At 34.0% G+C, this 13,718-nt stretch overlaps 1 protein-coding gene across 2 annotated transcripts in view; it reads right to left on the bottom strand.

The window, feature by feature from the left end:
• Positions 1–13,718, bottom strand: part of NEGR1 (neuronal growth regulator 1) — an 847,444-nt gene that overhangs the window by 615,275 nt on the left and 218,451 nt on the right. Inside the window, exon 1 of one of the 2 annotated variants that reach the window (XM_058716978.1) lies at positions 11,873–12,012. The exons of the other annotated variant lie outside the window; for it this stretch is intronic. Coding sequence (XP_058572961.1) covers positions 11,873–11,997 — 125 coding nt within the window. The 5' untranslated portion in view covers positions 11,998–12,012. Of the gene's footprint in view, positions 1–11,872; positions 12,013–13,718 lie in introns of those variants that run through there. 2 annotated transcript variants of the gene reach the window in all.

The raw sequence follows: 13,718 nt of genomic DNA, 5'->3' as shown, positions 1-13,718 counted from the left end.
CAGCATAATCATGTTGGTACTGCTAAGAACCATACTGTTACATGTTTGTAATTACATGCCATTTGAGTTTTTCTTTCTTTCTACCTTTTCAACATAATTGTTCCACATAATATAACTGTTTGAAGATTGAAATCTATTTTTTTCATAATAAATGCAAGAAAGTCCCTCAAAATTTCTCTAGTGATATATATATACATATATATATGTATATATATGTATATATATATAATATACATAATATGGCCATATACACACACACACACATTATGGCTATATATACAGTAATATATATATATTTAATGGCTATTTATATATATATATATATATATATATACATATATATATATACATATATATATAGTAAAATATACTAATGCCCACTTGAAAGTGCATCCTACTAGCAGAAAGTATTATATGAGAAAATATTTAATATTCCATCAAATAATCTATTTGAAACTAGAAACAAGTTTGATAAGTCAGTGTCTACTCTCATGTCTACTTGTAAAGCATCCAAATATGTCACATTTCATAAATTTCTCTATTACCAGCAACAGAACAGAACAAACTCAGTACCCAAAATGGAAGCTCCTACAGAGAGTAGTGTAGCAGCAATTTGAAGGAAATTTATGCAACTTTGTGTAGGCCTATCTACAAAGGTTTTGAAATAATATCTTAAAATGACATGAGTTGTCCAACTGTATTTTACCAGACTGTGAGAAAATACAATTTCATCAAATGTTGTAAATTCCTTTGGAAAATGAATGAAATCTGTTCAATATGAAATAAGACACTTGAGAAGAGAGAAAAGCATCAATGGAAAAGATAATGACCTACTAGGGCAAATAGAAACAGAGAGATTCAAAGTGTCTTAAAAAGAAAGATTCATGAAAAAAAATTCCTGCATTTATTTGTTTGTTTGTTTTTACTTATAAAAAGTCACTTAATGTATATTCCAGGGTAGCCAACATAACCTGGTTAGGTAATAAGACCTTGAAGAATTTTTTTGTTTTATTTTTGTTTTTTTAGTTATGTAAAAATGTTTTGCCTTTGAAAAAAAAAAAAAAGAAATACAGGGGCACTTGGGTGGTTCAGTCACTTGAGTGTCAGACTTTGGCTCAGATCATGATCTTGCAGTTTATGAGTTCAAGCCCCAGGTTGGGCTTTGTGCTGACAGCTCAGAGCTTGGAGCCTGACTCCGATTCTGTGTCTCGCTCTCTCTCTGCCCTTCCCCTGCTCTCTCTCTCCCTCTCTCTCAAAAATGAACATTTAAAAAAGTTTTTTAAAGAAATCCAGTCCAACAAAAACATATGTACCAATGGACTTGTATTGTTTTCTAATGTCCGGGTTTGAAAGATAATTAAAAATATATGCACATGTATCTCTGAACATAGCACTGTCCATTAACTAATCAGTTTTAGCAACACACTGCATGGAGGTATACCACCATTGGCTTCTGACATTGGTTAGCTTTCCACTTATTGGCTATTCAGACAACTGGAGAGAGCTTGGAACCCAGTCCCTGGAAAGGATCTGCAGGATTTACCACCCATATGCCTGACACTGCTTCAATGGTGAGAGGTCTGGGCACAGACTTATTAATCCAAGGATATCTTAATTCTTGAGGTGGGGTCAAACGGGCAGAGGGTACCAGTGAGGACACCTTTTCAAAAAGTCTATAAACTAGTAGCCATCACATCCTTTCAGTGCTGTTATGCAGTCTCTGCTGCCTTGGAGAAACCTGTATGTCTGGCTATCAAGCAAGTCATTCAACCACCGAGTTCCTTCTCACATATATAATGATTAGCCTTAGTCTTATATAAATATCCTACAATTGAACAAAAGTTAAAGTTTGAGAAAGAATAAATATTGAAAGTCTAGGAACGTGAATTTGATACTTAAAGGATGAAATGATAAAAAATTATATGTTTTTCAGACGCATCAAAAGGAATAAAGCCCAGAGAACAAATGAAGAACTGAAACGTGTAAGTTTATAATTTTAAAATATTTTTCTTATGGAAGGATGTATAAGGAACAATAAATTGCCTTCTGAAAGACATGGTTCTTCAATCACATTGAGTTCAGGTCACTGTAATCCTTCAAAATGATTATAAATAAATTACAGGTTCTAGATTATAGTGAGATAAATGATCTGAAGCAATAGGCATCTATTTAGAATAGATCAGAGCAGGTAAATGACTCAACTTAGTCAGCAGTGAATGAAATATTAGTTATTTAAAACTTTTAGCCACTAAAGAAAAAAATTAAAAAGGAAAGGAAGATATAAACCTTTTTTCAAATAGTAAAGAAAAACATTTTCTTAGAACCTTTACAGAGTTCTACTGGTAGCATGCTTTACTTTGCCAGGCTAAAAACAGTTCAGATATGCCAGACATTAGAAGAAGGAAATGTTAATTCAAAATAAGGGCATTTTCCAGAAACTCAATGTATAAAAAATGAATCCTAATAAAACGGTCAGAAGGTCTACAATAAGTAACAAAGAAAAACACTGTGGGCAAATATACCATAATGTTGTATTATAGACTATCTGGGATGCAGCCTCTGACCCATAAACATCCATTCCTTTCAAATATCTATCATTTTCAAATAGGCAGAATGGAACACAGATTGTAAGAAAGATTAAACAACCTCCCACAATTACCATCAAAAAACTCAGATTACTCAAAATTGAACATTCTCATATTCCTGGCCTCTGACCAAGTTCATTTTAAAGATTAGTTTTTGTGGTTCTCTCTCTCTTTTTTCCATACCAGGAATCTGTTCTTAGCCTTTTAAATATCTATCTATTCAACCATTTCAGCAAGCATTTCAAATACACAGAAGGATGAAATGTAATATTAATAAAATATCCAAAGTTAAATCCCTAGAAAACAATTTCACTGGTTATCTCTCAGTATCTCTTGTAACCCAGTATGTAAGTACATCAAAATTAGAGCGGAAATAGAATTAAAAACCTGAAGAAAGCTCATTTGATTCTAATGAGTGATTATGCTAGATAATTCTATTTTCTAAAATTGTACCCAATCCATGATTTTTAAATAGCATATATTGGTAAATAAAGAAATATTCACATTTTAATATAAAAATGAATATAGCTTTATATTATGCATCATTCAGATACCAGTAAATATGAATTTCATAAATTATCAGTAAACTACTAGAACTCAAAAATTGAAAACAGTTTTCCAGTCTTTAATAATAATGTATGATGCTAAAATGAATTTCTTTTTGAAAGGCTGAGTTTGATGAGTACTTATTTAAATTCACAAGGAGCATTTCTGTTATAAGCAATCATTCAATTCTTATATATTAAAAACAAATTATTCATTTGAGAAATTTATATTTATTAACAAGGATTACCATTAATACCCTAATAAGCATCTGATTTTAAAATTACACACAATATATATTTTTTAATTTTTACTACATATTGGTGGTCCTTAATTCTTCATTTCTCCCCTCAGGCAGAACGCAACATTCTGTATAGAACGATACAGCACCAGATACGTAAACATTCTTCATATGCACAGAAAGAAAATAAAATCTGCTTAGCCAGACACTCAAGGCTCTCTAGAATTGAGCCTTAAATGTCACGTGATGTATAAGGCAGCCTAAATAGACCAACTACTTCTTCTTCCTTTGACTCCTGCTGTTGCTGGGTCTGGCTGTTGTATCTACCTGCAACACCCTTCTCCACCTCTCATCTTACACTTATTCTAAGTGTTCAAAATCTAGCCATCCTATGCATCCTTAAGAACTCTCAAACCCAAAATTCTTTTCTTAAAGCTTTTTTTTTTTCTTTTTAATCCCTTGCCAGAAGGGATATGAACAGCACTGAATTCCCACAGGACCTTTGCTTTGTTCTCTTTTTGCAATACAGAATTCTAGAGTTGAAGCAACTTTAGTGGTAATTTCATCCATGACATTTTTTTTTTCTTTTTTGGCATATCAGAAAACTGAAGTCTCCATAAATGAAATGCTTAAGAGCATACCATTAGAGACAAAAATGGACTGTATCCCTTCTACTTGCCTGATTCACTTTCTACCACGTATTTTGAATAGATCTGCATGTAGTTCATCATCCCCTTAAATAGAGAAGTTCCTTTAAGTTTCATATTTTCTTAATATATATTTACACAGCAACTTTTTTTTTAGAGAGGGCAACCTTTAATTGTTGAAAAGGGTGCAATGCCGGGGGGGGGGGGGGTGGGATGGGGGCAGGTAGGAACAAGTCCAGATTTTGCTACAGAGTAAACAATTCTCTGGGCACCAAATAAAGAATATTAACTTTAAGATGCCCTTCTAGTTTTTTTCCCTCAAACTGCAGTAGTTAATCCTATGACATAGCCAAAGTAAAAGCAGATCCAGAAGGCTAGTTCTTTTCTTCCCTTACTACATTATTGAGCCAATCTGAAAAAAAAACAAATCAAACAGTTGAACAATCTTAAATAAACAAACCAACCAACAAACAAAAACATATGGAAGTAGGATTCTCCTGGCACCATCCCTATATCACCTGCTCAAAATCACATCAACTGATTCTCCACTCTAATGCCTGAGCCAGAAAAGTAATCAGAAATAAGCAAGGGAATTCTACATTGTAGCCTTTCATTAAGGAAATATATAAGATAATGAACTAAAAATAATTTGTGGGCCCATTTTAGATAGAGTGGTCACTAAGATTTATGTGAGAAAGTTACATTTAAACTGAGAAAGGGAGATGAAAGTGAACCAGCCTCAAGAAGAATCTGAGGACGTTTATTCAAATTTATTGCACTGAGAAGACAGTGAAAAGATAGATTTCCATGTCCACAGGGAATAGCATGCATAGCCTATAGATCAGAAACTGAATTTTTTCATGGTTTAAAATGAAACAGTTAATTATGTACAGTTGTACAACATAAAGTTGTTTGCACACACTTTTTATTTTGATGCAGAACACCACTACACAGAGCATTTAGTCTCAAGCTCATTCTTCTGTGTTCCCAACATCATTATGAATATGGCTAATACACACAATCTTAACCAGAGAGGAAGCTAAATATGGACATGTCAACTTCCCCTATTAAAAGGTGAACTTTGGGAGCGCCTGGATGGCTTAGTCGGTTAAGTGTCCGATTTGGGCTCAGGTCATGATCTCACCGGTTTGTGAGTTCGAGCCCCACGTCAAGCTCTTTGCTGCTAGCCTGGAGCCTGCTTCAGATTCTGTGTCTCCCCCTCTCTTTGCCCCTCTTTCACTCACACCGTCTCTCAAAAATAAGTAAAAATTAAAAATTAAAAAAAATAAATAAAAGGTGAATTTTTTGTGGGTAAGGACCATCTTTAAAAAACCATCTTTGTATTCCAATCCTCAGCATATTCCAGGGCATTAATAAAAACTGAATTGTTGCTGAATTACATTTTATTGTATTCCATAAACTGGACCAAAGTCCAGAATGGCTGAAACGTTTAGAGCAGCAAGTCTGTATGGCTAAGGCAATACATACATCAGCCCCTGGCTAATATGGAGAAAAGTACTAATATTTTTTACTACTACGTCCAGTAAAAAACTTTTTGCTGATTTATAAATAGTTGGATATTTTGATTCTGTTAAATTCCACTTTACTTTTCTAGACAAAATAGAATTTTTATATTCTAAAAAAGGGAAGGTCTAAAAATTTTGTGAAAATCATAAATGTTTTATAATTAATATATAGTATATAAAATTAAATGTATATAGCATATAAAATTAAATTTAATTATAATAATCAACGTTAAACTTATATTGAAAAAATAAATTAAATTTCTTAATGAAATATATGCTTTATAAATGAATTAGTTGATATACATAATGTATTTGCTGGTATTGAAAGGTATTTCTATAGCAAAAATAAATAACAAGCACCATTTCAATTGTTTTTAAATCTCAAGTTGGGAACAGCAATTGTCATAAAATTACGTGCACCATACTCTTTCAAACAAAGAATGAGTAATTGTTTTTAGTCTGACTATGCACATTTCAGTATAAGCAAGCTGCTGGGTCTATTAGTTGACTCATTCCAATCCCTTAAACAACTGGATTACTTTCTAAAATGTTTTCTCCACTTCAATTCTAACTGACATGGAAAAGGGAGTGACTTTTTTTTTCTAATCCATGAGTGGCTACTCCAGAGGTTCTACTCGTATGATGACAGCAATTGTGCATTTTTGGATCTAGCAGTCAGCACCCCCAAATAGCTGTCAGTAATCTGTCTCCTGGTATTCATGCCCTGTACAGTTCTGTCCTTCACTGAATGAAACAGCCTGTTAACAGGCTACTGAGGAGAGGACTATGTGAGACTTTGGAGGCTGAGTCATAAAAGACATTCTGGCGTCCATCTTGTGCTCTCATGAATGGTTTACTCTGAAGAAAGCTCGTGTCATTAGGACACTGCCAGAGCAGTATGAAGAGGTCCACACAGAGAACAACTGAAGTCTCCTTCCAAGAGCCAGCACCGTTTGCCAGTCACCTGAGTGAGGCATCTTGGCATTGGATCCTTAAGTCCAATCAAGGTCAACCTGATCTTAAATAATGACAATCTATGATATTCTAAAACTGTTGAAAGTGAAACAATAGCTTGTCTTCATCTGACACCAAACTATTTTTCATAATCAAAAGAATGAAAGAGAAGAAGTCTATTTTTGTTGTTGTCGCTGTTGTTTTTAATTTTTTTTTAATGTTTATTTATTTTTGAAAGAGACAGAGTGCGACCAGGAGAGGGGCAGAGCAAGAGGAAGACACAGAATCAGAAACACATCTGAGCTGTCAGCACAGAGCCCAACAAGGTGCCTGAGTTCATGAACCGTGAGGATCATGACCTGAGCCCAAGTCGGACACTTAAGAAACTGGGCAAGCCAGGCGGCCCTATTTGTTGTTGTTGGTGGTGGTGGTGGTGGTTCATGGAACTTTGGAACCTGTTCATTGACCCTCAAGTCTCATATTCTGAAATTCTTCTCTCCCTATTCCTCAATAGGCTAAGCTTTCCCCCCATGAAATTACCCACTATCTATAAAATCTCGTAGGCACTTTCCACTCTTTGCCTTTATATGTGTAGTTTCCAATGTGTTTTAAGCCCAACGCTTCTCTAAATGACTAATGTCTACTCACTCATCATGAAATTTCATAGAATATATACTTAGTGTTTAATGAATAGCAAGATTACGGTGGAAAGAAATCTGAGGCCAACAATTTTTGATGACACAACTTACATTTGTCCATCATGAACATATGCAGCAGAGTCAAAATTACTCTCATGAGAAGACAACTTGATATGAAAGGAATGCATTTTTACTTAATCTGTTTTTTTCCAATATATAAATATTTGTTTAAACATTACATTTCCAAGAAAAAAAAAACTTCCTTTTTACCGACCATGATGATGCTATGAACCCTGGAAGGAATCTAGCTCATTTGCAGTTTGGAGCAAAATAAAATATCATCAGTGACTATACCCAAAAAAAACTGTTGACATTTCTATTATGATGTATTATTTTTATAGTATTGAAGAAGTTTTACTATTTTCTAGCACCACCTCCCCCCCTTTGAAAATTATAAGGGCCACTGACACCCTCAAAAGTGTAAACGATTTCTTTCCCAAGGAAAACGTAGCTTGGGAGAAAAGACTTGGTAACTTGTAGCATAGATGGAGCACCTGTGAGGCTTGGCAACATACATGGCTTTGCTGCCTTGGTGAAGAAAGGAGATCCACACAAGACTGTGACTCACTGATTTCTAAGTTGGAATAACACTGGCACTAAAAACACTGCCAGAAATCCTGAGAGGATTTTTGTCTACTGTCCTAAAAGTTGTCAACTTTATCAGAGCCAGCGTCTTGAATCACTGCCTTTTTAAGAAATATGTCAAGAAGATGAAAAGAGAATGCAAAGTTCATCTCTACTAAACAGAAGTTTGCCAACTTGCCAGAGCACATGTTCCAAAGCCCTTGATTGAACTTTGAGTAAAAAGTTCAAGAGAAAAAAAAGCTATCCTCAGAATAATTTTCTAGAGCTCCATGGCTTGACTTACTTGGCGGGTATTTCTAGCCACAGAAATGAACACACTTTCTCACGTAGGTCCCTATGACAGCGTTGTTGATAGTGATGATAAACTGCAAGTTACCTTGTGCAACTTCCTAAACAGGGAGAGAAGTTAGAGGTAGACAACAGCATGAATTTCCAAATGCTATAAAAAGCACTTCTTCAGGGTTAATAGTAACAAAACCTTGAGCAATCCTTCCAGGATATGTCTTTAGACCTCTGGAATCACAACGGAACTCTTGATTAATGATTCTGCTGAAATGACTTTTAAATTGGGCACAGACTGAAAAATTCTGACACTGACTCAAAAAAAGATTAGAGAAGCATTCCTGGTCAAAGCTAACCCCAACAAGTCCTTCACACGAATTCAAATGAGAATCTTGGGGAAATGTAGTGTTAGAGAAAATAGCTAACTTCTAATGTACATAGCTGACCAGAGAAGCCCTGATTCCTTTCGGTATCACTGGCAAAGTTCGAAACACTTCCAATCAAAGGGAAGACAACCTCAATTTATGTCAAACGTGTACATAACCATGTTTAAAAAATTCCACATTCAAATTCTTATTCAAGCAACTGCCTTATCAAGGAAATTAATTTTGAACAGAGTTAAAGTTTAATTTATTTTTAATTTGCACAAGTTCTATTTTTTGCTCTTTTTTTTTCTTATTTATAGAATTGGACCATTAACTTTTGCATAAAAATAGTGAGACATTTTGAGAAGAGTTTAATTTGGTAGATGGATAAAATAGATGCAAACTCATTACATAAATTTTATGAACAATTTTGCATTTATGTTATATCTGCATTTTCCCAGTGTAGGGCCTCAAAGGATTTGGTGACCATACTAAGTAAAAGCCATGCACCTCACCCCTTAGAGTTTTCTTTGACTTTCCTAGGCCAAGTCAGCATTGCCATCCTCCATATTCCCACCACGCTCTTGCTCCTACTTTGTGTGGGTAAGTTTTATGATAGTTTTATTTTCATGTCATTAGATTGTGATATTATTGAGGACAGGAAGTAATTATTCATGTTTGCATTCCATGCACATATTAATTAGTAAGGCCTTGGAAATGAAAGGTGCCCACAAATGCTTCATAAGTGAATAAATGCAAATAAACACACCCTTTCCTTTGTTTTGATTTTTCCCCACAGGGAGCCTGTGTTTGTAGGACAAATAATTTTATGTGGGAAGATTTTTTTCATCTTCATGGTTAGTAAAGGAAATTGACCTGATAACTGAGAAAGGCCAATCATATACAAACAAATTATATGTAACAGTCTAGTTGTTTTATCTAATACCAACTGTCACTTTCAAATTACAAAAAATATACTTTACACACTATTTAAATTAGAATCAGTTGGCCATATAGGAAAAAAAGAGTAATTAAACTCTTGCCATTTAAATTAAAAATCTATCCAGCATGAAGATTTTTAAAAATCCCCTTTTAATTTTTCACAACACATTAAGTTGTGCATGGTTCTAGATACAATTCACTTGAACCATTCTTTAAAATGTATTGCCAGGCACCATGGCAAGATATTAACATTAAACTCAAAGGCTACATATCTGCAGCCAAATTCTATTTGTAATTAGCTAACTCACTCATATAACTTAAGGAAAAATGAGAAATGTTGAATTATTTAGATACTGCACTTGTTTTCAATCCCTTTTAGCCTTTTAGAGACTTACTAATATATCTAATAATATACTAGTTTCATGTTTTGTATTTACAACAGAATTTCAATATCAGAAGATTTCAATTATCTTTAAAATTAACATGAACATTTTCTCTATTTTAATTTTAAGATTTTTTAATACCTTACACATATAAGAACTTCAACTGAATGTTTGTTGAACTTAATTTAATACTCCAAATATTCAAAATGAAACCATCTCTTCTTACAGAAAGCATTGTTCAAGCAATTAGAAGAATATAAAGCCATAAGGTAAGATGATAAGGTCTAAACCTGCTGAAGTTAATTAGCTCTGGGGAATAATTTTAAAATAATAGGTACATTAGCTAGAGAAAATTATAGCAGAGTATCTTCTGCATAAAAAACAGAGCATGTGGCAAAATAAAATGGTAAAGAAAACATCTTTTCTAACCTAGTGCAAAGTAAATCATCAGAGCCTTTTCGTATTAAACCAGAAACCCTTCTCTATTCAGGGAAGCCCCTTAGGAAGGTCTGTCACTGAACAAATAACTGATGCATTTGACTTTCTGGCTATTCACATCTATAGCTATATCATAGCACTTTCCATCTGTTTGTGTTCTCTCTCTTTGCTTATTTTGTTTTGTTTTTTGCTTTTGTTCTGTTTTGTAACCCTTTTCTGAACCTTCAGTCTTACACCACAGATTCTTTGGAAGAGTTTATTATTCAGTTTTCCTGGTTCAATTCTACAAGCTAAGTTGCATGATCTCAAAACAACTAATTTTTGGAAATCAATTTTATTTTTAAAAACTGCCCCCAAACACATCTAAGTTATATCTATAAACATCATGATTTTCTATTTAGCAATATTTATCTATTTAATTTATTTGATGACAGACATTTTATAAAGTTAGTTTCCAATCTTTGCCATGCCAGGGTAGTATTCACCATAAGCATAGTAGTATCTCACTATTTAAAAAATATTTTTTTTAAGTGTATTTGTTTCTGAGAGAGAGAGAGAATTAGCGTGAACAGGGAAGGGGCAGAGAGGGGGACAGAGGATCTGAAGTGGGCTCTGCACTGATAGCAGAGAGCCTGATACAGGGCTCACAATCATGAACTGTGAGATCACGACCTGAGCCAAAGTTGGATGCTTAATCAACTGAACTACCCAGGTGCCCCAATAGTATTTCATTATTAATGTGATGTTGGATTTCACCCAATACTTGATTTTCCATATATGTTATCTATACAAGTAAAATACCACCCTTTTAGTACATGGTCTTTTCCTTATCTGCACATAAAATAAAAACTTTCTCCCCAATATCCATATTTTCAGAAAAGGAGTTTTCTCTCTACATTATTAGGTTGGAATTCTAACATAAATTTTGAGAAGTTATGATTTACAGTTTTAGAAGAGACCAAAAATTAAGAATTATCCCTAGAGATCAAAGTAATGTCATTTTATTTGCAAATACATTTGATTCATGGAGGCTATAATAAATAATAATATTAACATATAAGGCGCTACTCATCTTCAAAGACCTTTTCCAAATATTAAATAATTATCAAGATTACACATTCAATATGTGACATGTGGACCACATGTTTTACTTTTTAAAAAAAATACAATTTTTTTTTTTTTAATTTTTTTTTCAACGTTTTTTATTTATTTTTGGGACAGAGAGAGACAGAGCATGAACGGGGGAGGGGCAGAGAGAGAGGGAGACACAGAATCGGAAACAGGCTCCAGGCTCCGAGCCATCAGCCCAGAGCCTGACGCGGGGCTCGAACTCACGGACCGCGAGATCGTGACCTGGCTGAAGTCGGACGCTTAACCGACTGCGCCACCCAGGCGCCCCAAAAAATACAATTTTTTAATGCTAAACTCAGTACATATTTTTTCATTGCAGATACCAAATAGTTACTACAAATTTTATTTGTACTACTCTTTGTGAACATCTGCACAGGTTCACCAATATTATAAGAATATTTAACAAAGGTTAAAAGTTTACATTAAAGATGTAGTTTACATTATCTTTGTCCTTAGTGATATAGACCAGGAATTTTGAACAAGGTATTTACAGTTAGTTTTAGGTAATACAATGGAAAGACATGTTTTACCCTGTGCTGAACAAATAATTACCTTCTTGTACTGTTGTCTCTTATGTTCTCCACTGTGATTCTCAGTACTGATGGACCTGACCAATTCCAGAATTCTCTGCTGCTTAAATGTACTCCTTCCCTTGATTTTCTGGAGATAAAATGCATTTTTTTAAATTTTACTAAAAAAATGGTGGAAAATGAAATATGCCTGAATATGCCAGTATGCAGATTATGCCTTGATTTCAACATTTAGAAACACCAAACAGTGACAGTATACTTGGTATTAGATAACACAACTCAACTGTTACATATAATTTCTTTGCATATGATTGGCCTTAGTTACCAGGCCAATTTCCTGTACTAATCACAAAATGAAAAAATCTGCCCACATAAAATTATTTGTCCTACAAACACAGGGTACCCGAGGGGAAAATCAAAACAAAGGAAAAGGTGTGTTTATTTGCATTTATTCACTTATGAAGCACTTGTGGGCACCTATCATTTCTAAGGCCTTACTAATTAATATGTGTACCCATAGTAATTATTGAATATTTTATTTGAAAAGAGGGTGCTATCCTATTTCTAAATATATTAAATGCTTACAGCAAAAATATAACAATGTGGAAAAATGAACACCACTTCAGATGTGCCTGGGAAAAGTAAAATATATTTTGGGCACAACTTTTTATGGAAATGATTTGAATGCATTTTTCTTCTCCATTTACTTCCTATTTATTATTCTTACCATACTGGTAAGTCAGTAAGCTCTTTGAGAGATCTGAGTACGTATTATGTGGGATTTGAATCCCTCTCAGTTCCAAAAGAGTAATTATGTTTAATGAGTCAATAATACTTTCTCATGTTCTGATTTTAGCTAATAATCTACTACTCATATTAATCATATTTAATCATATTTTTCTTTTTTCTCTTTGTGGGTCTTACTTGGTTCAGGGAGAGACTGAGTGAAGAGTGATACCTTAATTTTGCATGTGCCCAAAATAGAATAAGAAATTCATTTGCTATTAATTTATTCATTTATTGAAAAAAATTTTCTGGCAATTCAAGAAGGGTTACTTTGCTAATGACCACACAGAGGATCAGAACAGAAGAGAACAGGTTTTTCTTCAAAACCTTTTAGAATTAGCATTGTCAGTGCCCTTCCAGATTCTGTGGGGAAAATTGAAATTAGAATAATCTATCTAGTAAGTGAAATTCTTGCTAGAATTATAGTGATTTACTTTAGAAGCTCATTGAAGTGATAAGAATATTATTGGATTCTAACTAAGTTACTATTTTAAGAAACAAATGTCTCTTTATGCCCATTAATAATATTATTTTCACTGATCTATGTCCTTTGATTACATTTAAAATGTAGAACAGTAGCCAGTAATTCATTTTTATTGAATTAGTTCCTTTTCATTACACATAGCAGTGTTTTAAGTAAAAACTAATAGGATGTAAAAGTTAACTTTGGGGGCACCCGGCTGGTTCAGTTGATTAAGCATCCAACTTTGGCTCAGGTCATGATCTCCCGGTAGGTGCATTCGAGCCCCGAGTAGGATTCTCTGCTCTCAGCGCAGAACCTGCTTCAAATCCTCTGTCTCCCTCTCCCTCTGCCCCTCCCCTGTGCACTATCTCTCTCTCAAAAATAAACAAACATTTTAAAAATAAAAGTTAACTTTTGAAGTCTATTTGAACCATATTTTCTCTACTTGCCCAGTAATATGTCCAATTAGTCACCAATTTCTGTTTATTCTGCCTCTGAACTGTTTCTCTGATTCCACACAGGCAAATCACACACGCGTCCTTCCATGTCCATTAACTGCAGCTCATGTAGTCACATGTATTGCCAAGTCCCCCTGTGTGGAGACAGAGCCAGTCTTCTG

Source organism: Neofelis nebulosa, chromosome 2, assembly GCF_028018385.1.
Source record: "Neofelis nebulosa isolate mNeoNeb1 chromosome 2, mNeoNeb1.pri, whole genome shotgun sequence".
In the NCBI taxonomy this organism is placed as follows: domain Eukaryota; kingdom Metazoa; phylum Chordata; class Mammalia; order Carnivora; family Felidae; genus Neofelis; species Neofelis nebulosa.
This window is presented reverse-complemented; position numbering and strand designations above follow the sequence as displayed.